The following is a 22,596-nucleotide window of genomic DNA, read 5'->3' on the forward strand; positions in this document are numbered from 1 at the left end:
CTTACCTTAGGTACTATTGATAGCTGAGCCGCCACTGTGGTTCGCGGTCAACGCAGCCGGACATCGACGCCTTGCGCCAACTTTGGCTTGATACGGTTTTGTGGCTTGTTTCCACGGGAGTCATCACGCATTCATGTTCGATTTAGGGGGTTGGAGTGGCGGCCGCTCTGCCAAAATTCCAATTTCCCGAAAAGAACATGAGTCAGCGATATACAGGGACTAATTACACGAGGGATCTAAAGTCCGTCTCAAAATGATGCTCAGATCGTGGTCGTCTCTCGTGAGTCATTCAAGAATTTTGATTCAAACAATGACCTCCATTTCTAATTATACATTAAACGCCTTTATCTGCTTAGAATCATCATTCGCCGAACCAATTTCTGCACTCTGCCCAATCTCCAACTTTCGGCTCACTCCATTCAGTTCCACAGCCTTGGTGATGGGCCACGATCGTTGTCAAGTGTACTGAGGGGAATGCCACCTTCTATCGTATCATCTTCCCATGTGTGACGCTCCCGTGCCCGCAGGCGGTCTTGGATTGCCGGATTTCCATCCTTTCCAAACTTGAAGATGTTAGCCTGGCTCCAAGCTTTAGCAGCCCGTTTCTCTGTCTCATCTGATCGCATCCATTTCACTGCGAACATGATAGATCTGCCGATCATTAGAATTATAATGGTGCCGGAGAAGCTGTAGCCAAGCCCGGCGAAGGCATCCTTCATTTGATTTCTAGTAACTGTCAGTAGCTGTGTCGTCTCTACGCTGGCCATAAAGCTTACCCGAGACGTTCAGACACCGATGCTGTCGTCAATACGGAGAAGCCGTCCGATTCAACAACCTCTTGACTGCATAGCTGTCAGATACAAGTCTTATCCGGTGTAGGTGACTGATTCTTCTCCTACCTCGCAAAACACCCAGTCAGAAACATTCCGATGAAACCACTAACGGTGTGTATGAGAAACACTTTGAGCTCGTCATCCGGGAGATATTCAGAAGTGAGGGGTTTCAACATGTACACGACAGCACTTGAGACAATGCCGAATATGGCCGACGTAGAAGCAGGAACCTGGCATTGTTAGCTTAATACAAGATTGTCAAAGCCTTAAGATTCGCCACTAACATAACCGCTTCCTGGCGTGATGGCTACAAGCCCAGCGATAGCCCCATCGCAGAAGTGCACGGCAGTGAGCCTCCTAAACTCGCGCGGCTCATAATCGGCGCTCCTCATGTATATCTGTTTTAGAACCCAGTGAAGGAACACAGTGGTAGTACCGCCAGCGCAAGCTGCCACGTGCGTGGCCAAGCATGCAGATACGGCTCGGCTGTTTGCCCCAAGTGCTGAACCCCCATTGAAACCGAACCTGTTGAGTGTATCAGATAGGGTCTGACGAGGGGAAGCTTTGGACTCCGCAAAGAAGAGCTCTGGGGGACAACTACATACCAGCCAAACCAAAGTAACCCGGTCCCAAAGATTGCTTGGTTGACGTCGTATACTTCGTAACTCCTTCCTGGAATGATGTCGGCCTGTTTGTACTTTGGGAGCCATGGTGAGGTGTTGAACAACCAGCTTTTGACCCACATGGCCGCTGCCCATGGGAGGTTTTCATTGATACGTTTTTTCGTAACACTTGATAGGTGCAAGTAGGCCCTTTGCCACCCATTGGACTCAAAGAAGTAAAAAATAGACATGGCGGCAACAGCGGCGCCGCTCGCTATGTGCACTGGGGTGCCGCCAGCAAAGTCCATACTGCCCAGTTGGTGAGACCAGCCCTCGCTGTACCAAGACCACCGAGCAATTGGACTGTAGATTACAGCTGACCATACACTGACGAAAAGTAGGTACCTTGCTGAGTGCATCTTTTGCATTGTGCCTGCGCAGATGAGAGCAGCACTGGTTTAGGGTTAGCAAGTATCAGGTCATGAACGGGCGATGGCGAGGGCCTACGTAAAAGCTGCAAACATGCCCTGAAAGAGGGCAAAGGCTAGCTCTGGAAGATGCTGGACGGGTGGCCCTTCACTGGTCGTGACTGATGACCCTTGGTTGGTTGAGTAGACATCGCTCGGCGACATCTGTAGACCATTTGCCGTTGACAGGCTGCCGAACCAAATGTTTCCAGGAGTAAATGTCAAGGCGTAACCCCATAAGTACCACTGAATGTGTCGAGGTCAGACGCCCTGTGAGGTGGGGAACAAATTGGAATTGCCGTACCTGGAAAGATATCATAGCACCAGTGAGCAGGGGCTGTTTGAACAAGGTGATGGCGAACAACCGGCTTCCAAGCCCAGAGTAAACCATAGAGATCGATATAACCATAAGAAAAACAAGAGCTGAGCATACCATCAGCCAAGCGATGTCAGCTTTCTGTTTGAGTCGATTCGATATCCTGATCAGCTTCCAGTCTCAAGGCGGTTTATGCTCTGGCACAGCAACTTACATCAAAAGTGACATCGGCACGCGTCAAGATTGGAGCTGTCATCCTTTCCATGTGAATCAGGTCGCTGCCCGTCTAGAATGTCAGCGCATATGAACAACAGCAAACGAGGGTAAGAAGAGGGCCGCAATTTAATGGGATTTGGACATGATGACAGTCCGAGTCAAGCAAACCGGCCAGAGCAAAGATGTCACCCTTCTCAGAAACCCAGTGACGCGGCAGACGAGAGCACAGCCAGCTCGAGCCTTGTGCAAAAGTCTTCCCAACCCCGGATCGGGACCCGGGGTGTGAAGGCGTCAAAATACGATGCAGCGGGCGGCAAAGCGGTGGCTTGAGGTGTGATAGTTGCGATAAGGGATTGATTGGCCAGGAGACGGAGGCTTCATGACAATATTAGCACAGCCGGCAACCAAACCGGTCCAGCTTTGACCAATTTCCGTTTCCACGAGGTGGGTGGGTGTCTCCTTTCAACCGAGTTTAAGGCGACCACTGCTTGCCCGCATTTCCCTCCTTGAAGAGCTCCGGATCAGAACGGGATGAAGAAGGCGGGGGCTGGTGCCGCTGCCCACACCGAGAAAGGAACCCCCACCAAAACCAAATATGCACGGTATCGGAGGGAGGGGGAGTCCTCTGGACTTTGGTCTGCTCTGGCCCTTCCAAGCTGTGAGGCACATAGGTACCTACTTAGGTAGTGTGGGTGAACAAAAAGCATCGATTCGACCCCCTGGAATCCTGTAATGACCAACAGATAACACATCATGTCGCTCTGGCCATTTTCTCGCGATCGTTTTGACAGTGTCATAGATAGAAATGACCGCTCCCGTATGCAGCAGACTCCTCTTCCGACATGACGACAACCATACCGAGCGCCTCATCTTCTGGTCTCCCGATGAGGTCACGCGCGTCAAGAAACGCAGCGCTTTCCTCAAGCGGCGCATAGTTTATCTCGAAGTCGACCTCGGGCGGAGACCAGAAGAGATAAGCTTCCAGAGACAGGGCGAACTTCCCCATCCAACATCCCTGACACCAGGTGTTAGTCTCAGCGACTTCAGGGGCTTTCTCCGTGATCTTGCTTCAACAGGGAATATTCCCAGCACGTTTGAACATCTAGTTCCCTTTTGCAAGTGCGCTTGGGTGTGCGAATGCCCTCCCGACCCCGCCACCCTGCCCTTACAGATCTTCAGCCGCAAGCGTGGACCAGATGAACGTCGCGATGTCATAGCTTGCAAGTTTGACCCGATTTCGAGAGACGGTCGGCCTTGGGGTCTCACTCGGGAGTGCGAGGTCTACGATGGCGACACCTGCGTGTGCAGCGCTGAGCTTGCCAACATGTTCCTTTGGTTTGGCTGGGAGCATCATTTCAGAAAGCATCTGAAGTTGGCCATATGGACAGGAAGTAAAGAAAGCGTTGCTATCCTGACGCCCGTTGCGCAGCTCCAGAACCTTCAAGGTAAATACTTTGGGATTCATCTGGCAAAGACATACAGCGTTATCTAACGACTCGATATGTAGATATCAGGGATCGTGAGATTCAGTCCATGAGAAGCGATCTTCGTCGATATTTGGACAGCAACCAAAGCGACTACAGGCACTGTGTCAAAGACTCCACCAAAGACGCCATTGAAAGATACCTCGCCAACATGGAGGATTTGCCCGCAAGAGTAGGGCGCACTTTGGAGAAGCTATTCACGGGGAGCAGCGAGGTAAACGGCGCCGCTTCGACATCACCGACACGACCCTTCAACGAACACAGGGTTTCGCTCAGCCCTAGTGTGCCAACATCACTGAGTTCCGGGGGCAGTGGCGCCGAAAGTTCTGGACCTGAATCGGCAAGCGGCTCTCAACCGGATCGTACAAGCTTCTACAACCCAGAGCTCCACGGCTTCTACCATCCACATGCTGCCGGCGTTTACTATTCACAACCGGCCAGTGTCAATCTTCCTGACCCATCCCCACCAACGAAGAGCCCCGCGAGGGCTGGATCGTTTATCGAGATCTTTGGTTTTGCTGGTAAAATATACAAAAATATAGAAAAGAAGGAAGGGAAATCTGATGAATTTGCCTCCAAAGTACTGGCTCATCTTGCCAAGGGGATTGAGGTGAGACAGAAGGAGCTTGAGGACTCAATATGGGCTATGCGAGAGGGGAAGATACGTGCGTGGAAATATGAGCTCGGGATAGAATAATGGTGGCGTAGCGAGCAGGCGTAAACATGTAAAAGTTTAATCTGCATCAACATATCATATCTCGTGACCCCTTTTGATGGTGGGTCCTGAAGTGTTGGTGAGTGAGACAACAAGTAGGAACCCTAACCCCAAAGCTCCATCAGTTCCATCACCTGTTCCGTTGCCACCAGCTCCAAGATCGTTCATCGATTGACATCCAAAGAAGACGTCAAATATATTTTGTTTATCTCGAATCGCTTCGTCCATCTCTTCACTGTTCCTCGGTGTCCTTTTTTTGTCAAAGAGAGTTAGCGACGAAAAAGAAACGCGTGATGTCTGGCACCGCCTGTCCATCTCGGTGTGTTGGTCGCGACACGCTCGGCCTTGGAACTCATCTTCTCACTTAAACATCAGCACGCGTCACACCAGAGGTTGCCATGGAGTCGAAACCAATCAACGACACGGCTTACAATCGATTTATCACGCTCTTTTTATTTCGACTGAATTCTATCGGATGGATGCGCCGTCTGCGAAAATCGCCCTGGGGCATTGTTTGCGTGTCATCAAAGCGGTGCATCAAGGCGGGGGCGTTCACGACGCTGGCTGAGGCCAACGCGATGCGCTTTGTGGCCGAAAACACATCGATTCCAGTCCCCAAGGTCTACTGCAGTTTTGAGCACGGCGAGAGGGTGTATATTTTGATGGAAAGAGTACCAGGACGCATCCTCTCAGAGGACTGGAGCGAGCGGTCGGAAGAATCTAGGACTCGCATTCTTGATCAGTTGCGAACCATGGCTAGCGAGCTTCGACGGCTATCGCCTCCAGAGAATATCACGGGGGTTGCGAACGTGGATGGTGGTCCTATCTGCGATGGTCGCCTTCCTGACGGTCCGTACTGGGGGCCTTTTAAGACTATTGAAGATTTCCATCGAAAGCTCTGTGGTGGTATTGGCAGCGCTGATGAAATTGACGATGACCTCGAGGGAAAACTCCCCGGCTTGAGGGAGCTAGTTGCTCAGTATAACAGCTCATCAGAGTCGCAGAAACCGGTCTTTACACACAACGATTTGAGCCCCAACAACATCATGGCCGAAGGAGACACCCTCACGGCGATTATCGACTGGGAAATGGCGGGATGGATGCCGCCTTACTGGGAGTACACATCAACTTGGCACATCACCCCACGGCTGGCTTTCTGGAGAGATTATGTTGACCAATTCTTGGAACCGTTTCCGCACGAGTTGGAGATGGAAAAGCAGCGCCGGCGCTACTTTGGCGAGTTCGGAGTTGACATCTAGTCTACACATTACTGGATCACCTCCCTTCCGGCCAACAGGTCAAAAGTCGGCACCACCCGGGGATTGAACTGGCCTGGCCTGGCTCTGCCATCAAACCGGTGCTCAGCTGCCTTTTGCCGCACATACCGCATCGCCGTGACCCGCACAGTCTGCCAGTCAATCCTGGAAGTCCCGAGGGCCTTCCCGTCTCCGGCCAGCGCCGACAACGCCTCTCGGACCCACTCCACGCAGTTCCAACCCGGCTGCCCAACCCTAATGGGTACACTCCGCAGTACCTGTTCGAGCCGGACCATGTTCTTGACTTTGGCGGTACGGATACGGACCAGGATCATGAGGGTGGATGCGGTGCCAGTGTTTTGTTCGCTGTACTCCCACACTCCTGGTCGTGGCTCTTTGGCATGGTATCGTTTCCCGCGAGAAGCATCGGCTTCTCGCTTGGGGCCGGTGATCAGGGCCCAGTGATATCTGGAGGCATTACACTGTTAGCACGAGACCTCCCGAGCGTGGGATAGGCAACTCACCTGTCTTCGCCTCCTGGCATCCTGGCAGCACCTCCTCTGGCATACAATGCTACATGCAGACGGGGTTTATTCCGGGCCATTTTCTTGGATGATTTACAAATAAAATTACTGAGCACAGGAGGCAATGCTGAGAACAATAATGGATATCATCACGGAAACAGAGGTCCGGTGCCTGATCAATCTATACGCCTCAATCATGGTAAAATGTGTCCATTTCTAGCCCCCTAGGGCTTTTCTTTTGGGCTGGTTTCGAACTTGCAACATGTTGGGCCCTCCAGATCAGCGGTTCGCTGCATATTGTGAAGCCCTTAGCGATGCCCGTTGGGGGCGGAGGCAGCATTGGCTGACCCGGCAGTCTGGAAGCGAAAATCACCAACACAGCTGCGGCTGTTGACTGGCCGCGGGTGTTTGAGTTGGCGCTGCTGCTCTTTGTATAGGGGTGCCCTTGTGGTCACATTTCTCTACGGTGCTCATTCGTTGGGCGTGTGAATATGAGTAGGTGGACAGCCAATCTGGACAGGACAGCACATGATCCGCCCAGTGAAAGGCAGCCAGATCATGTTGCGGGCGATAGTATGCCTCTTTGCGAGGCTCAAAACGTTGGGATTGGAGGCTTTTGCTGCGGTAGGCCTCGGGCGGGGTAAAATCCGGCTGTTGACGTCGTGGTGCAGCTGTCCGACAAACTTCAGATTATAATTCTGGACGACAAGCAAAACAAATGTTCTTCTTCCTTTCTTGTCCCTGAACTTGTCACTTCGACTTCATATTGACCATTTTGATCGCGAGTTAAACTGCACCAGACGTGCTGCTTCGGCGCCCCTCAACGCAGCCATGGTCCTCCTCCTCGCCCTCTACGTCCTGGTATGCCACCACCCTGACCTTTAATCACCCCAATGCTAACCCTTTTCCCAGCTAATCATCACCCTAACCGGCCTCGCCATGTCTGTCCCCCCGTTTCCCCTTTCCCCTCGCCATCACTAACCTTTATCCCAGCTACCAACACCACACAAGCACCACCCTCTCCCTCCCCCTCTCCCCCACCCTCACAATCCTCACCATCCTCCTCCCCCTCCTCTCCCTTCTCACCACCTCCCTAACCTTCTTCTCCTCCTCCCACCCCCGCAAACCCCTCCCCCCCCTTTTATCCAACGCTCTCCAACTCCTCCTCACCATCATCTTGTCCACCCTGTTCGGCGCCACCCTCACATCCCCCTATCTCCCCTGCGCCCTCCAAACAACCTGGCGATCCCTCTGGACATCCCACTCCGCCACCCCCATCCGCACGATTCAAGACTCCCTCTCCTGCTGCGGCTTCAAATCAACCAAGGACATGGCCTGGCCTTTTCCCTCGAGCGGCAACAACGGCGATGTTTCCAGCTGCGAGAAGCAGTTCAACCGGCACACACCCTGCGCTGGACCGTGGGAAGACGCCCTGAACAAAACGACCGGGGTGGAGCTGGGTGTTGTTGTGGTAGCGGGGGTTGTTCAGCTTCTTTCACTGGTGGTGTTTAAAACACAGCGGAGGGGGGGGCAAGGGAAAAAGGTGTGGTTGGGGAGGGTGGTGGAGATTTTTACTGGACAGGACGATGAAGGGCAGGGGAGACGGCCGCTTTTGACGGGGGGGAGGGGTCACAGTGAGGAAGGGAGGTATATTGACGGGGGAGTGGAGGAGGAGGAGCAGGGTGGTCACGAAAATGGCAATGGCTATGGAGGGACCTCAAGCTCAGCCCAGACGCAAACACAACCAGACGACAATAACAGCCGTGGTGGACCAAGGGTCGAAGTCTCCCATCATGACCCCTGGGCCGGGGCGGAGAGGGTCTAATTCACCAATCCTCAACATCAAAACATCAAAAAGCATGTAAAGATCTAGCTCGATTTGTCCATCTGTACACATTCAACATTTATACATGTCTTCTTTGCAATTCGCACCTCCCAGCCAAAACTCCATCCATCCATGTAAACCCCCAAAACAACTGAATGATGCATATATTTTTGACGCCCTCCTCTATAGTTCATCATGTCCCCCCTCCTCCTTCTTTTCCACTGGATCCTCAAAGACTGGTTCCTTGGCCTCCTGCTGATTCTCATTCTCCAACTGCTGCTTGTCCAAGAACTCCTTGAGCATCTCGTTCAGCTCCTCCTGGCTCGGCATCTTCCCGTCCTTACCGGGCTGCAGCTTGAGAGTCGGCGCCGCCGGCTTCCCGTTCTTCTGCGTCGACGTCGACTTGGCCTTGGCCGTCTTGGTCTTGCTCTTCGTCTTGGCCTTCTTGGCCTTCTCACGCTTCTCGAAGTTGCGGACGCCCTTCATGGCGAGATCCATGCCCGCCTTGTCGAGCTTCTCTCTCCGGTCGACGAGGTCCTTGACCAACAGGACGGGGTCGTCCGTCTCGCCGAGCTTCTCCTGGGCGATGAGCTTCTCCTCGAGCCAGGCAGAGATGGTGATATAAAGCTCCTCGCTTTCCTTCAGGTCCGCCAGTTCATAGACAGGGGGAACAGGACCGCGGTCCTTGTTGAGGTCCTCCATGCTCGTGGCAGTCTTGGTAGAGCTGCTGGGTTCATCCTCAAGGCCGTCAAAGTCGTCGGCAGACGAGGCAGGGGCTTCGGTGACGGTCGAGCTCTCGGTGCTGGTGGTGGATGAGGAGGCGGAGGCTGAAGCCTGGGCAGAAAGGAACGCCTCGTGGTCAGCAATCTGCTTCTTGATGTCAGCAACAAAGTGCTGGGTGCTGTTGAGGGCGTCCTTGAGATCCTTGATAAGCTCAGGTCTCTTGGCCAACTCTTCGATCCTCTGCTGAACAGGCGTGACAAGCTTCTGGAGGTTGGTCAGGCGCTGCTTGAGCACCTTCTCGGTGGCATCGGCACCATCGCCATACAGCCAGTCACTATCCTCGCTGTTTTGCTTCTCAATCTTGGCCCGCTCCTCGGCGGTCGAGACGCGGACAAAGTCCTCATTCTCAACAATGTCCCGGACCTTGTAGGTGTACGACTCGAGCTGGTTCAGCGCCTCCTCGCGCTGTCTCCGAGCGCGATCAGACGCCTGGAAAGCCTTGAGACGGTCCTTGATGGCAGTAAGATCCGCCTTGGAGAGCTGGGGAATGCCAGACTTCTCAAGAGTAAATTTGACTGGGATAACAATTAGTTCCCTTTTCGGTTCGGCAGGCTTTCCGTCGGCAGAAGCAGAGGCAGAGGCAGAGGCAGAGGCAGAAGAGGCGGCAGAAGAGGCGGCAGAAGACGAGGCAGTGGTGCTCGAGGATGAATCGGTCGGGGACGACGACGCGTCCGCAGACTCGCTCTCGGAATCACCTTCCAGTGGCTTCTGTTCCTTCTTTCCGAAACCAAACAGGTTCTTGACGCCATCGACGATACCGGCCTTCTCGGCGGTCTCGGTCTCGCACTCGACAGTGACCTTGGTCACGTCCACCTCACCGTCCTCGTTGGTGAGACGGACGCCGACCTTGACCTTGACGTCGGCCTTGTCGCACTTGTGCTTTTCAACAAGCTCGGCGACAGTGGCAGTCAAGTTCTGAGTGGCCAAGACCTTGGTGTCAGCCTCGGCAGACTCAAGAGCCTGGTAAAAGTTGACGGAAAAGTCCTCCTTGTTGGTAAAGGTGAGCTCCTTGGCAGGGGCGCCAAAGTACGAGCTGGCGGTCCAAAGGCGCTGGTGCTTGGGCTTGCCCTCGTCAGTTTTCCACCTCATGCCGGCAGGGTACACAGCAGCCTCGGAGATGCGAATCTCCTTGACACGGAAGCTGGGGCTGATCTCGGCAGCTCTGAAGCCAGCACCGAAAACAGCAGCCTCATCAGAGTTGACGTTGGTGCGGAGCTTGTCCGAACCGCCAAGGGCCTTCTCGAGCTGCTTCTGAACAAAAGGAGTGCGGGTAGCACCGCCGTGAAGAATGACAGAGTCAAGATCCTTGACCTCAAGTCCGGCAGCAGTAAGCGCGTTCTGAACGGCGATGCTGACTCTTTCAATCTGAGACGAAGCCATCTCCTCGAAATCGGCGCGGGTAAGCTTGTACTTGAAGTCGATATCATCGTAGAGACCCTCGAAGCTGGTACCGGTAACCTGGTTGGCACTGAGAACGTGCCTGACCTTTTCGGCAGACGTGGTCAGCTTGGCGATGGCGCGGCCGTGGGCAATGACGCCCTCAGCCGTCACGGAAGCCTTCTGAGCCTTGGGAGACTCGACAAACTTGGAGATCATGTCATCAACAATCAAGTAGTTGAGCGCATCACCACCAAGGGTGCGGTCCCAACCACTGCCAAGAACCTGGACTTCCTGAACAGTCTTGTTAAACTTGCCAATGTCCTTGACCGTCCTGCTCTGGAACTTGAGCACAGTAGCTGTGGTGGAGCCAGCACCCATATCGAATACCATGTGGTGCTCGGGCTTTCCTCCCTCGTTGACATTGGGGAACTGTCTGCTGGTGGCATAGTTGAGACCCACAGCCAGACCCTCGGTGATGAGCGACAGGACCTTGAGACCAGCGAGGTCAGCGGCCAACTCGATGGCGCGCTTCTCCTCGATGGTATAGAAGGGGGGAATGCTGAAGACGACAGAGCGGACAGAGCTTCCCTTTCCAGCGAGTTCCTCAGCGTTGGCGCGGATAGCCTGGAGCTCCATAGCCAGCAGTTCCTCCACTAGCCATGCCTCCTCTTCCTGTGTAAATGCGCCGGCGCTCTTGAAGGCGGCGGTTCCCTTGACCTTGTGGGCAACCAATTGAAGAGCTGGGTGGCGCTTTGCATATTCCTTCACCTGGGCGGCATCGACGGGGAGACCGAGGAGGGGCTTGAGGTTTGGGAACGAATCGCCAGGGAATCGCGGGGCAAGGGCCATGGCATCAGAGCCATAGGCGCGCTCGGGGTAGGTGCCCTTCTTGGGGCCATTTTGAGAGGGCTTGAAGGTGACGGCCGAGATTTCTTTTCTTCTCGAGTCTTTTGTCAGGACAATCTCGAGGGGAATACCCGGCTTTACCAGGGCGGCCTTGATGTATTCTGTGCCCAGATCGACGCCCAGGACAGCGGAAACGGCAAAGACATGGGAGGAGAAGAGGAAGATGGCAGATAATAATATTGACAACGGCGATAATGTTGGCCGCGCCATGGTGGGCGAGTGTGTGCGTGTGTGTGTCGCCGAAACAACAATCGAGTCGGTGTTGTTATGTTGGTGTTGGTGTTGGTGGTGCTGGTGTTAGGTGGGAAAGTAGAGCTCCAGCCAGCTGTCACCCAAAAGGTACTTGTTCGAGTTCCCCGCCAATTTGGAGCTTGCTGTGGATGAATAGGTAGAATGAATGCACCGCTACGCAAGAGTCAATGGCAAGCAAGCGGCAGGCGACAGGAGATATCGCAAAGAAAATGGAGCAAAAGTTATAGATGTGGCCTCAACTGAGGAAGAGTCTGATGACCTTCCTTCTTCGTTTCTGGGATCTGGTGTTTCTTGTTCTATCAATCTGTTCCAAAATCCAAAGTGGCTACGCTGTTCACATCTTCTTGACAGCGCCCACAGACCCCTGTCCACTGATGCGACGCCCGAGCTTGGGCGAGCTTTGGCCAATCAGATCATCTCCGCTCACAAGACCAGATCGGTATCTGATTAGCTAATTGCCAAGAGGGTGTCTTGGCATCAAAGAGCAAAGCCTGAAATTCATTGTTCGAGATTAGCAGAAGGCTGCGTGCAGCATAAAACTAGCATATCTGAGACCGGAGAATCTTCATTCACTCATACTGCTCCTTGACCCCATGTCCCTTTTCAGCGCTTGACCGGAGGGTTTGTCGGGCCGGCGCCGTGAAGTGGGGCCGTTGAGCCGGCGAATGCGGCAGATGTCCCGGGACGTCTCATTACGTACAGATACCACAATGTTACGTTTCGGTCGTTTCGTCGACCACCGGTCGTCCTTCCATGATTGGAATGCTCTAGAATCTAGACTTATCATCTATGTACAACCATTGCAACTACCCTCCAAGGCTTTGGACAGTGCAGAATTAGGTTTGTACAAGTTATGCAAGGCTGGCATTAGATCTTCTTTCACCCATTGCTGCCGTTGACAGCCCATCACGATATACTTCAACTAATGTCACCTCCCCTCCTTCCTCATCTTCTTCCCCCTCGAAAACGTAGCCTCCTGCTGCAACTGCGCCAAAGCCCTCTCATAAGCCTGCACCCTCTCCTCACTGAAATCCTCCACCTTGGCACCCTCCTCCTTCTCCCCAACCCCCTTCTCCTCCTTTTTGTCCAGACGGACCCTCTCAACCGGCGTGGTGCGCAAGATATTCGTGGAAGCCCCCTCTCCTTCACCAGCAAAATCCCTCCAGAACCGTCTAGCCTCGGAATGCTCCAACAATGTCCAAGCCGCACCTGCCCTGCCAGCACGGGCCGTCCTACCCACGCGGTGGACGTAGGCTGTTTCGCTGATGGGGAGGTCGTAGTTGATGACGTGCTCCAGGTTTGGTAGATCGAGACCACGCGAGGCGATGTCGGAGGCGACAAGAATGCGGAGCTTGGCCTGCGTGAAGGCTCGTAAGGTGTGCGTGCGACGGATGGTTTTGGTGGTTGAGGTGAGGGTGCCAATGAGATGCGCCAATCCAGGTACCAAAATGGCCAAGAGGCGAGAAAGCCGGAGAGCGGCTTCGTTGGATTTGGTGAAGATGAGGGCAGAGCTGGCGAATTTGCCCTTGGTAGCCGGTACCTTGGCTTTTGGTTTTGGCTCATCAGCTTCAGACTCCGAGGATGAATCAGAGTCGGAAGAGCTGGAACCAGAGTCAGAACCAGAGTCAGAGCCAGAGTTGGAATCAGAATCAGAATCAGACTCAGAATCAGAGTCTGAGTCTGAGCCTGAAGAGGAATCTGATTCCGAAGAAGAATCCGAGTCACTGCTCTCAGATGCAGATGCTGTCTCTTCCTCCGCAACTTTCTCAACCAGGGGCACAGCGGCCAAAAGCTCGCTCTGAAGCAAGTCGACCAAGTACAGCGGCTTAAGACTTGGCTCGCGGACCTTGATGGCATACTCCTTGAGCAGAGGCGGCAACGACTGATCGCCAGCCTTGGTGCCTTCCAGCACAACCAGTTTTGGCCTTGAAAGCTTCAGCAAATTCAACATGCTGATATCGTGCGTCATGGTGGCACTCAGTATGACCTTTCGCACACCCTTCTTGTTGGACTTTGGGAACACCCGCCGTGATGGTCTTCGTTCCACGCTCAGCTTGTCCAATACCAAATTCAGCCACTGCTGAAAGTCCTGCGCCAGCAGCTTGTCGGCTTCATCGACCACTAACCAACGAACGTAGTCCAGTGTAAATCCCGGTGTCTGCTTGATATGCTCCACCAGACGACCAGGCGTGCAGATAAGCACATCAACCTTGGAGGCATAGTCCTCAGGGTTGATATTTTCGCTAGCAGTCCAACTTGACAACGCCTCCATCGAGTGGGAATCTTCCGCCGTGCCATATCTCGCCTTCTTTTCCACAATCGCCGATTGCTCCTCCTTGAACACCTTGTTACCCACAGCTGTCCCAATCTTGACTCGTTTCCCGCCATTTGAAGCAAAAGCAGCAGCGCATGCCTCACACGTTTGCTGTACCTGCTGAACAAGATCTCTAGTCGGCAGCACAATCAACGCTCTGAGATTCGTGATCCGGCCATAGCTAATGTCCTGAATCATCGGCAAAACATATGACAACGTCTTTCCAGAACCAGTAGGAGCAGCCACCACCACATCTCCTTGTCTGTCGGGATTTGGCAACAGTAACGGCAACACGGCAGTCTGCACCGCGAAAGCCTCCTTGAACCCCTTGGACTGAAGAACCTTGGCTGGCTCGGCAGCAATCTTCAACTCCTCAAACGATTTCGTCGTACTTTCTGTAACTCGAATTGGCGAGGCAATCCATTGCGGCAATGTTTCGTACGTCAATTTCGACTCGTCAAAAGCGACTGGTGCTGGCTGAGGGATCGGCTCGAGGCCGTGCTCCACGACTGGCTCCTCCTCTTGCTCTTGCTCGGCACCATCGACATCCATCTTGTCCTCGTCATCTTCAGGAGCCTGCGCCTGGAGAGCTTTTGCGACCTTCTCAAACACGGATTTATGCCTGCTCCGAACCGCATCATCGTCTTCTTCTGGTTCCTCGGCTTTTGGCTTCTTCTTCTTTTCTCGTTTTGGTTTCCGCTTGTCTTGTTGTTCTTCGTTGGCGATATTCTCGGTTGACTCCGCTTCCTCGGCGACACCTGGAGTGTCCTCCTCTTTGTCTTCTTGCTCTTCCTCCTCTACCCTCCTCCGCTTCTTGGGCTTTTCCTCTACCCCCCCCTCGTCGCCCTTGGACTTTTTGTTCTTTTTGCTCTTTGACTTCTTGGGTGTCTTTTCCTCCTCTTCGGTAGCTACTTTGGGTATGTCGTCTACTGGGCCCGAGCTTGGCGCGCTGGGAGCTGGGGGCTCGTCATCGCCGAATACAATCTTGGTTGGCTGTGCTGTAGCGTCGATGCGCTTGGCGTATGGTTGAAGCCATGACGACGTCTGTACTGGCACAGGGGCAGGCTCTGCATATTCCGACCATTGCGGCAGTGGCTCTGGCTCTGGATCTCGGTAGACGGGCGGTGGTCGCACAGGTATGTCAGATGGGCGCGACGCCTTTGCTTTTGGTGGGGGAATGTATCTGTTGTACATGCTGGAGTATTCAAAATCCCAAATGTCATTAAAATGGTTCGCGATGTCAGAAAAGAGCTGGAGAATCAGACTCTTGTTTGGCTGCAAATCGGAGACGGGCGCAAAGAAAGTCGACATCCAGGCTCTCAGTCGAGCTCTGCGCAATTGGCAGTGGGGTCCCAACTTTTTTCTGGGGCTCGTCCAATTGCCAGCATTGACCGCTCTCGCTATCCCTGCTTATCGCTTATCGAGCCGTTCGAGGGTGGATCTACCCGTTCTTGGCAGCCCTCCCAAACACCGTCGCAGGCCAACGCGTGCGCCATCCAATCACTGGTGTCCCCTGAAGGGGCATTGGATGAAGCCATCTCACCCTCACTCACGACACTCACTCTTGTCTTCATGACAGCTCCATAACACTATCCTCAACTCACAAAAAATGAGAGGGATCTCACACTCCCCCCATCGAAAATGGCGCCCACATACAACATCGCCATGGTCAGCGACTTCTTCTACCCGCAACCAGGCGGCGTAGAGAGCCACATCTACCAGCTCTCAACCAAGCTCATGGACAGGGGCCACAAAGTCATCATCATCACCCACGCCTACGAAGGCCGCACCGGAGTCCGCTACCTCACCAACGGCCTCAAGGTCTACCACGTTCCCTTCCTCGTCATCTTCCGCTCTGCCACCTTCCCGACCGTCTTCTCCTTCTTCCCCATCTTCCGCAACATCGTGCTCCGCGAGCGCATCGACATTGTCCACGGTCACGCCAGTCTAAGCAACTTTTGCCATGAAGCCATCCTCCACGCTAGAACCATGGGTCTTCGGACTGTGTTTACCGATCATTCACTGTTTGGCTTTGCGGACGCAGCCAGTATCCTCACCAACAAGTTGCTAAAATTCACCCTGAGTGATGTAGATCATGTCATTTGCGTGAGCCACACCTGGTAAACCCCCCTTTTCACCCCTTTTCCCACCCTCACGACTTACCCCCCAAACAGCAAAGAAAACACCGTCCTTCGCGCCTCCCTCGACCCCCTAATGGTCTCGGTCATCCCCAACGCCGTTGTAGCCGAAAACTTCAAACCCCTCTCCCCCTCTGAAAACCCCTCCTACCCACCCCCGGCCCGCCCTTTAGGTCCCCACGACATCATCACCATCGTGGTCATCTCCCGCCTCTTTTACAACAAGGGCACCGACCTCCTCACCGCCGCCATCCCCCGCATCCTCGAAAACCATCCCAACACCCGCTTCATCATCGCCGGCTCCGGGCCCAAATCTATTGATCTAGAGCAAATGATTGAGCAGAATGTCCTCCAGGACAGGGTGGAGATGCTCGGTCCGATTCGTCATGAAGAGGTGAGGGACGTGATGGTACGAGGACACATCTATCTCCATCCGTCACTTACGGAGGCGTTTGGGACGGTGATTGTGGAAGCGGCAAGTTGCGGGTTGTATGTAGTCTGCACGCAGGTCGGTGGGATCCCGGAGGTCTTGCCCAGTCATATGACGGTGTTTGCCAAGCCGGAGGAGGACGACCTGGTGGCTGCCACGGGGAGGGCGATCGCCTCGATGAGGGCGAACAAAGTCCGCACAGAGTTGTTTCATGCGCAGGTGAGGGAGATGTACAGCTGGGAGAATGTCGCGGTGAGGACGGAGAGGGTGTATAACGGTATCTGCGGCGCGATTTCGGAGGGGGAGTTTTATGGGTATTATGAGGGGGATAATGCGAATAATAGCTGGAGCGCGACGAGGGGGCGGTCAGGGGTGCAGAGTTTTGCGTTGATTGATCGGCTGAAGCGGTATTACGGGTGCGGGATCTGGGCGGGGAAGCTGTTTTGCTTGTGTGTGATTGTGGATTATTTGCTGTTTTTGTTTTTGGAGCTGTGGTTTCCGAGGGAGGTGATTGATGTTTGTCCGGATTGGCCGAGGAAGAAGAGGAATGATTTGAGTAGGGAGTAGGGGAGTTTTTTGTTTTGTTTTTTTCTGGTCAAGCAGGTGTTTTGGTGGGATGGGTTTGTAATTTTATGTGGAATTTGGTATAGAATAGTAACACCCCAGTAGGAGTAGGATTCTCGTCATGTTTGCCGACTAGGTATGCAAGGCAAGTATGAATCCCCCTTCTTTGCACCAAACTATCGTGTATGCTAACATTTTCTCCAGATGGTCAAGAAGGAAGGGAGAGAAAAAAAAACACCATGGGCATCATCTTCACTCTTCCCACCTCAACCACTCCCCCTATTGCTGCCTAAACCCATGCCCGCCCCCCATCCCGTACGGCCTCAACATACTCAGGCTCTGCATAATCACGCTCAGCTCCGCCCTCTCCTCCTCGTCCCAGTACATCTGCCCCTTTGCGATGCTGTTCTGCCAGTCCCCGACCATGTTCTGGATATCCCTCAGCAAATCGTCCGCCTGTGCCATGTTCTCAATCGTCTTTGGGTGCGTCGACCAGTGGGACTCCTGCGCGGACCAGATCTTCATCCGGAGCTTGAACAAGGCGCGGAGGAGCTTGATGCACCGCTGGACCTCGACGGGAGAAGCTTTGGCCTGCTTGGAGAAGTCGCTCGGTTTGGGGAGCGGGTTGTTGACGGGTTGGGGCTGGGATTGGGGTTTCCTGAGGGTAAATGGGCGGGGCGGTGGTGGTTTGGAGTCTTGTTGTTGTTGCGGAGGCTGTGGGGGGAAGTTGTTGTAGCCGCGGTTGGAGGCGCCGAGGCTGTCGCTGCTGTATCTGGTGTCGGGGGTGCTCACGCCTCCGCCGTAGGAGCTGGGGTTGCTGCTGCCGCTGGTGTAGATGTTGGTCAGGCTGTTGTGTTGACTGTTTGGTGTCGGGGGGGTTCCGGGGGGGATCGGGTGGTTCTGGTATTGGTTTGGCCCGAGATGCTGATTGAAGCTTTGCGTTGGGGGAGCATACGAAGATGGGGCAGGCTGGTACTGAACGGGGACCGGAGGAGCAGAGTATTGCACCGGTGTCGGTGCCGGGCGGCCGTATCCCAGGTCGTATTGCGATGCTGCTGGAGGAGCGGGATTTTGAGGGGGAGGGCGATATGGCAGGAACCCGCCGTTGTTGTCTTCCTCGATGGGACCGAGGTTATTGCGCCCGGGAAGAGCCCCTGAGTATCGAGATGAGACAGACATGGAAGAATACCTCTGCGAATTCATGCCTGCGTTTCTCGGAGCCGATTTGTTGTAGTCCGCCCCATAAGGGTTATCATTGTTCGGGGCCGCTTGGGAGGATGCTTTGAGAGAGCTCATGCTCTTTCGGCGATCAAGCCATCCTTTGACACGGCTGGCCATGGTTGATAATCTTTACAGATGGTACAGAAAAGAATAGTAAAATACAGCAAAGGCAATGACTGAGGTCTGTCCAAAGGGGCAGCAAGGAGGAGGTTATGCAAGATTGTATTTCTGACTCTGAGTTCAAGTTCCAGCCAGAGGAGCCAAAGAGTAAAGAGGATACTGGGGGCAAGTGCAAGGTGAGGGTAAGACGAGGACTTGATGGCCGCCGAGGCACACCAGGGGACTTTTGGTGGCCAAGCAGCCCATCCGGTCCCCCTTGACAGGTATTTGTGTATCTCGACAGCCCGCACTGTGTACAAGTTGAGCGTGTAGGCCGTGTGCAAGAACAGCCGCTCTAGAACCCCTGCACGTAGAGCTGAGGCTTGCATTAGGTCGCCTGCAGCTAGGGTAGCTTTGGGCGCGCCAAACGACAGTCGGATTGGGCATTGGCACAAGGCTCTCAAGGGAGCCTTTGTATTGGCAGACTCGTAGTTCTAGCCCCCAAGGTAGACTCAAGATGGCTTAGAAATGGGGATGGTTCGCAGTTCGAGATCTCCACGGAAAGGGATCGATATCGGTGTCGTCTTTTGCCGGAGCTGGCTGACATTCACTGCCTAATCCAGCTGCCCCCTTCTCACTTTCGGGTATGGCTCTCTTCCGCTGGATACCTATTCTCACGACCCCCGACTCAAAGCTGTTGCAACAAGTAAGAGCACTATGGATGGGTTTTCTCTTGGGTCTGCGAAACAGAACTCAACATTTCCAGTGATCCGGGGCTACCCCTATTCCAAGGCTATCTTCCTCGACGCCAATGTAGTCTCCCCACTCTTGATGCTTACAGTCACCTCGTCAAACACCTGAATCTCAACCACGACATGGAACTGCAACTGCCTCCCTTGTTGTTTGTTTCCCGTCTCCACGGGAACAATATGTGCCTGCGGAACATCGGTCAAATTGACCTTCAATGTATACATCTGTTCAGACTCTAGGTTGGATATTAGCAAAGGGTTAATCATCATCAACATTTGCCATGACCTGTGCGTACCCTCTTTGACCATGCTCATCGCTGTCGGTGCCTTGTCTCTTGACGAGGACAAAAATACAACATCCCGAAAGACGGCCGCCGGCTGTTGTGGTACTCCGCGCCCACCTCGTTTGTTCTGCAACTGTGTGCCAGGGAATTCGCTTGCGTTCATCGAGAAGTGTAATTCGTATCTTGCCACTGTGGGTTTGTTGGGGAGAATCGCGTCGCCTTTTTGGATAAACCAACGGATTTGGTCCGTTGCCCATTGGATGCCTTGGGCATCGACATCGATGTCGCTGCGGGCGTGGTTCTCGTACGAAGCGAATGGCCTGCGCACCTTGATGCCGTAATATCGTGGGCAGCTTATAACATGCTTGGGCTTCTCAGTGTAGACACCCAGAGACTTGATGATGGCACCTCTGGCGACGGCAGCCCACGAGCCGTTTCCTTCTTCAAGCTCAATCTTTTGCTTGGTGCAAAACTCCTTGACCCTTTGGATCAGGTATTTGTTCTGCGCAAACCCGCCAGAAAGGAAGACGGTCTGTGGAGGTTTAGCGTGTGCTCACAGCCATCAGGCGTGGGAGGGCGGATTGCTTACCTTGACCGTAAGCTCTTCTCCCAGCTTGATTTGAGTTACAGCTTGCTGAATAAGATAGACAGTCTTGTTGACCGATCGGTCAAACATCTTTTTCAGGTCGGCCCTGGTAGATGGCATGTAAGAATACGCCATCAGCACATTGGTCACAATGACTTACGGTGTTATACTCAGCGCTCCGTTCGAGACACCTTTCATTTCCTCAGAGATGCGGAAGCTCTTGGGCAAATAGATAGGAGCTGTTAATCCGCTTTCCTTTCCGTCGTAACTGTGCTTGATGACCTGGAACTTCTCTTGTATGCCACGAAGTGTAGGCCTCATGATAGTATGCCCTCCAGCAGCATGCTTGACACCTTCCGTGGTGAGCTGCTGCCAGGCCTTGTCGCCTAACTGGTACGCTGCGAAAGCCTCGAAGTCATCGTCGACGCAAGTCGACCCACAAGTAGCGCCTGGGAAAAGTTAGCGAACCCAGTCAGGCAACAATAATCAGCAAGCTTACCCAAAGGATTTCCGACTTGGTCCAGCTTCATCTCCTTCTTCTCGTAGTCAATGTCCACAACTTTGTAACAAGCAAGATCCTATCACAGCATGTCTGATTAGACTTGGTCTTTGTCATGAATGCTAGGGAAAGACTCACAACGGTCCCACCGCCAGCATCGACCACAATGAAACAATCATTCTGTTTTGCCTTATCAGTCAAGTTCAACACTGGCCAAGGTAGCCATAAACTGCGGGCTCGTACCTTTCTGAACCGCACCCGGTTGTTCTTCCATGCCTCACGAAGCGTAAAGTGAGCACAGGCAACCGGCTCAGAGACAAATGAAATGTTCTCCAGCTTGGGGAAGAGGTCATGATTAAAGGCTGCCCGAACGGCACGGTACGTAGAGTTGAGGGCTCGGTCTGACCAAATCTACTTGATGAGTTAGCCACATACAGTACAAGGCATGGGAAAATAAGCACTTACTGCTGGATGAGTGACAGCCAAGTCTATGGCAACATTTGACAGCACATGTCTGCCAAGCTCAGTGGTGATGATCTTTTCTGTCTTCTCTGCAACCTCGTTTAAGTAGTCCTTGACAATCTCCTCGGGTTCTTTGGCAAGATGCTCGGGAATGCCGTTCTCGATCACTTCCTCCTCGCTGAGGTCCAGATCGCGAAGTTCCTTGAGCAACTCGCTCAGGGTCCGCAGCTCGTCGAGGCGAGTGCCCATTGCCTCGAGCTGAATCTTTGTCTTCTTCAACACCAGGGAGTTATCGTCAATGTCGTAGCCATACTGTGCACAGCCTTTAGGCGTGACGGAGTAGGAGAGTTGGGATGGGACTTTTTCCTGCTCTTCCTTTGGTGGCCAAGCTGTGATTACTTTGATGTCTTCTGTGAATTCCTCCAACCCGCGATGTTTCAAGTTGTTGGCAGATACGGGCAAATAAGCAACACCTGGTTTTGCCCGCAACATCAGCGTGACATCTACCTAATGGGCAATCAATGAGCTGAACATACCGGTGTAGGTGGTGCCATAGTCAAGAGCAATCTGCAGACGTGTTTCTCCTGTTGGTACAGCGGCCGGCTGTGCTGGTGGAGGAGGTTTTGGCATGACATCGGGCGTTCGTTGGCCTTCAAATTGCAGTTGGACTGATCGCTGTCCCTGGCCACCCTGGGTTTTCACATTGACCTGACCTCCAAATGATGGGGCTGTCAGAGGCGGCATAGGGCTACTGAAGCTTGCCGGGCCCGGGGGTTGCCATTGGGATGGCGGAGCTGAAGCTGGGGGACGGGGATTTTTTTGAGAGCCATATGCTGATGCCGAGAGCTTGTATGAAGACGGGGATGTCGTCGACGCCGGGGCATCGTTCGTGCTCTGGGCAGCGGGAGAGGACGTTCGTTGCGGAGCTGTGTGCTTGTTTGAGAACAGTCCAGGAGGTAACCCCGTGAACGTGAATTGCCCAAATGCTTCAGATGTTGAGCCTGATTGTAAGGGGGGAGGTGGCGGCGGTTTAGCGGTAGGAGGGGGTGGTGTCGAGGAAGCCATGATGCCAATAATGCCAATGGGTTGAAGCGAGGTGATTCAGAGCATCAGAAAGAAAGACTTGAAGCAAGATGCATGTATCTGTAAAGTAAAGAGGTGAGAAGATATGGAAGTTCCTGTCCAGTCACACAGAACAAAGAGATGATGCCCCTCCAAGGGGGTTTGCCTTGGGCCTTGCGCCCCCGGCCTGAACAATTGGATGATCCATGTCGGTTACGGATACACTCGAAGCGCTCGCATGGTGAGGCTGGATTGATGGGACTGGTGAGAGGAAGTGTGAGTTGGTTGCGCCGCGCATCACCCCGCTGCATGTGGCGCCTACTAGCGCAATATGCTGCGCCTTCCTTGAGCTTGGGCTGGGAGCTATGAGGGGGGAGGGGCAGTAATCAGTTACCACTCCGTTTTGTGCACTGTGTGCAATGACAACAACTGCATGGACACAAGCCTGAGGTGTTGATGGAAAGGCACCATTTTTCAGCTCCGGCGGGGGGTCGGCAGCACAGAGACGAGATAACCCGATGGGTGATCAGGCTACGGAGGAGGCGATGCACCTTCTTGGTGCTCATCTCTGTCTTGCTACTTCGTGCGATGCCATCACCACCCTTCGCGGTTCAGTTCCTTTCTTTTGA

The 22,596-nt window shown here is 53.7% G+C and overlaps 10 protein-coding genes across 10 annotated transcripts; 4 read left to right on the forward strand and 6 right to left on the reverse strand.

Moving 5' to 3' along the window:
- Window positions 1-419: 419 nt before the first annotated feature.
- PODANS_3_10010 (uncharacterized protein) lies at window positions 420-2,067 on the reverse strand (the record flags this gene model as incomplete). Its single annotated transcript, XM_001909776.1, has 6 exons — window positions 420-726; window positions 777-842; window positions 900-1,063; window positions 1,118-1,583; window positions 1,685-1,888; window positions 1,943-2,067. 6 exons carry the CDS (start codon window positions 2,065-2,067, stop codon window positions 420-422), a joined length of 1,332 nt encoding a protein of 443 aa, XP_001909811.1.
- A 1,172-nt stretch (window positions 2,068-3,239) lies between these two features.
- PODANS_3_10020 (uncharacterized protein) lies at window positions 3,240-4,615 on the forward strand (the record flags this gene model as incomplete). The annotated part of the gene is made up of 2 exons (XM_001909777.1): window positions 3,240-3,879; window positions 3,942-4,615. 2 exons carry the CDS (start codon window positions 3,240-3,242, stop codon window positions 4,613-4,615), a joined length of 1,314 nt encoding a protein of 437 aa, XP_001909812.1.
- Window positions 4,616-5,031: 416 nt separating this feature from the next.
- PODANS_3_10030 (uncharacterized protein) lies at window positions 5,032-5,892 on the forward strand (the record flags this gene model as incomplete). The annotated part of the gene is made up of 1 exon (XM_001909778.1): window positions 5,032-5,892. One exon carries the CDS (start codon window positions 5,032-5,034, stop codon window positions 5,890-5,892), a length of 861 nt encoding a protein of 286 aa, XP_001909813.1.
- An 8-nt stretch (window positions 5,893-5,900) lies between these two features.
- PODANS_3_10040 (uncharacterized protein) lies at window positions 5,901-6,356 on the reverse strand (the record flags this gene model as incomplete). Its single annotated transcript, XM_001909779.1, has 1 exon — window positions 5,901-6,356. A coding segment is annotated over one exon (456 nt), but the record flags the coding sequence as incomplete, so codon positions are not given.
- A 1,387-nt stretch (window positions 6,357-7,743) lies between these two features.
- On the forward strand, window positions 7,744-8,238 carry PODANS_3_10050 (uncharacterized protein; the record flags this gene model as incomplete). The annotated part of the gene is made up of 1 exon (XM_001909780.1): window positions 7,744-8,238. The coding sequence occupies one exon, from the start codon at window positions 7,744-7,746 to the stop codon at window positions 8,236-8,238; it is 495 nt and encodes a 164-aa protein (XP_001909815.1).
- Window positions 8,239-8,421: 183 nt separating this feature from the next.
- Window positions 8,422-11,517, reverse strand: PODANS_3_10060 (uncharacterized protein; the record flags this gene model as incomplete). The annotated part of the gene is made up of 1 exon (XM_001909781.1): window positions 8,422-11,517. One exon carries the CDS (start codon window positions 11,515-11,517, stop codon window positions 8,422-8,424), a length of 3,096 nt encoding a protein of 1,031 aa, XP_001909816.1.
- Window positions 11,518-12,487: 970 nt separating this feature from the next.
- PODANS_3_10070 (uncharacterized protein) lies at window positions 12,488-15,184 on the reverse strand (the record flags this gene model as incomplete). The annotated part of the gene is made up of 1 exon (XM_001909782.1): window positions 12,488-15,184. One exon carries the CDS (start codon window positions 15,182-15,184, stop codon window positions 12,488-12,490), a length of 2,697 nt encoding a protein of 898 aa, XP_001909817.1.
- A 330-nt stretch (window positions 15,185-15,514) lies between these two features.
- On the forward strand, window positions 15,515-17,008 carry PODANS_3_10080 (uncharacterized protein; the record flags this gene model as incomplete). The annotated part of the gene is made up of 2 exons (XM_001909783.1): window positions 15,515-15,993; window positions 16,048-17,008. The coding sequence occupies 2 exons, from the start codon at window positions 15,515-15,517 to the stop codon at window positions 17,006-17,008; spliced, it is 1,440 nt and encodes a 479-aa protein (XP_001909818.1).
- A 276-nt stretch (window positions 17,009-17,284) lies between these two features.
- Window positions 17,285-18,343, reverse strand: PODANS_3_10085 (uncharacterized protein; the record flags this gene model as incomplete). Its single annotated transcript, XM_001909784.1, has 1 exon — window positions 17,285-18,343. The coding sequence occupies one exon, from the start codon at window positions 18,341-18,343 to the stop codon at window positions 17,285-17,287; it is 1,059 nt and encodes a 352-aa protein (XP_001909819.1).
- A 764-nt stretch (window positions 18,344-19,107) lies between these two features.
- PODANS_3_10090 (uncharacterized protein) lies at window positions 19,108-21,397 on the reverse strand (the record flags this gene model as incomplete). The annotated part of the gene is made up of 6 exons (XM_001909785.1): window positions 19,108-19,890; window positions 19,948-20,050; window positions 20,105-20,393; window positions 20,444-20,522; window positions 20,582-20,844; window positions 20,905-21,397. The coding sequence occupies 6 exons, from the start codon at window positions 21,395-21,397 to the stop codon at window positions 19,108-19,110; spliced, it is 2,010 nt and encodes a 669-aa protein (XP_001909820.1).
- Between the last annotated feature and the right edge of the window lie 1,199 nt (window positions 21,398-22,596).

Source organism: Podospora anserina, chromosome 3 (genome assembly GCF_000226545.1).
Source record: "Podospora anserina S mat+ genomic DNA chromosome 3, supercontig 2".
Taxonomy (NCBI): Eukaryota; Fungi; Ascomycota; class Sordariomycetes; order Sordariales; family Podosporaceae; genus Podospora; species Podospora anserina.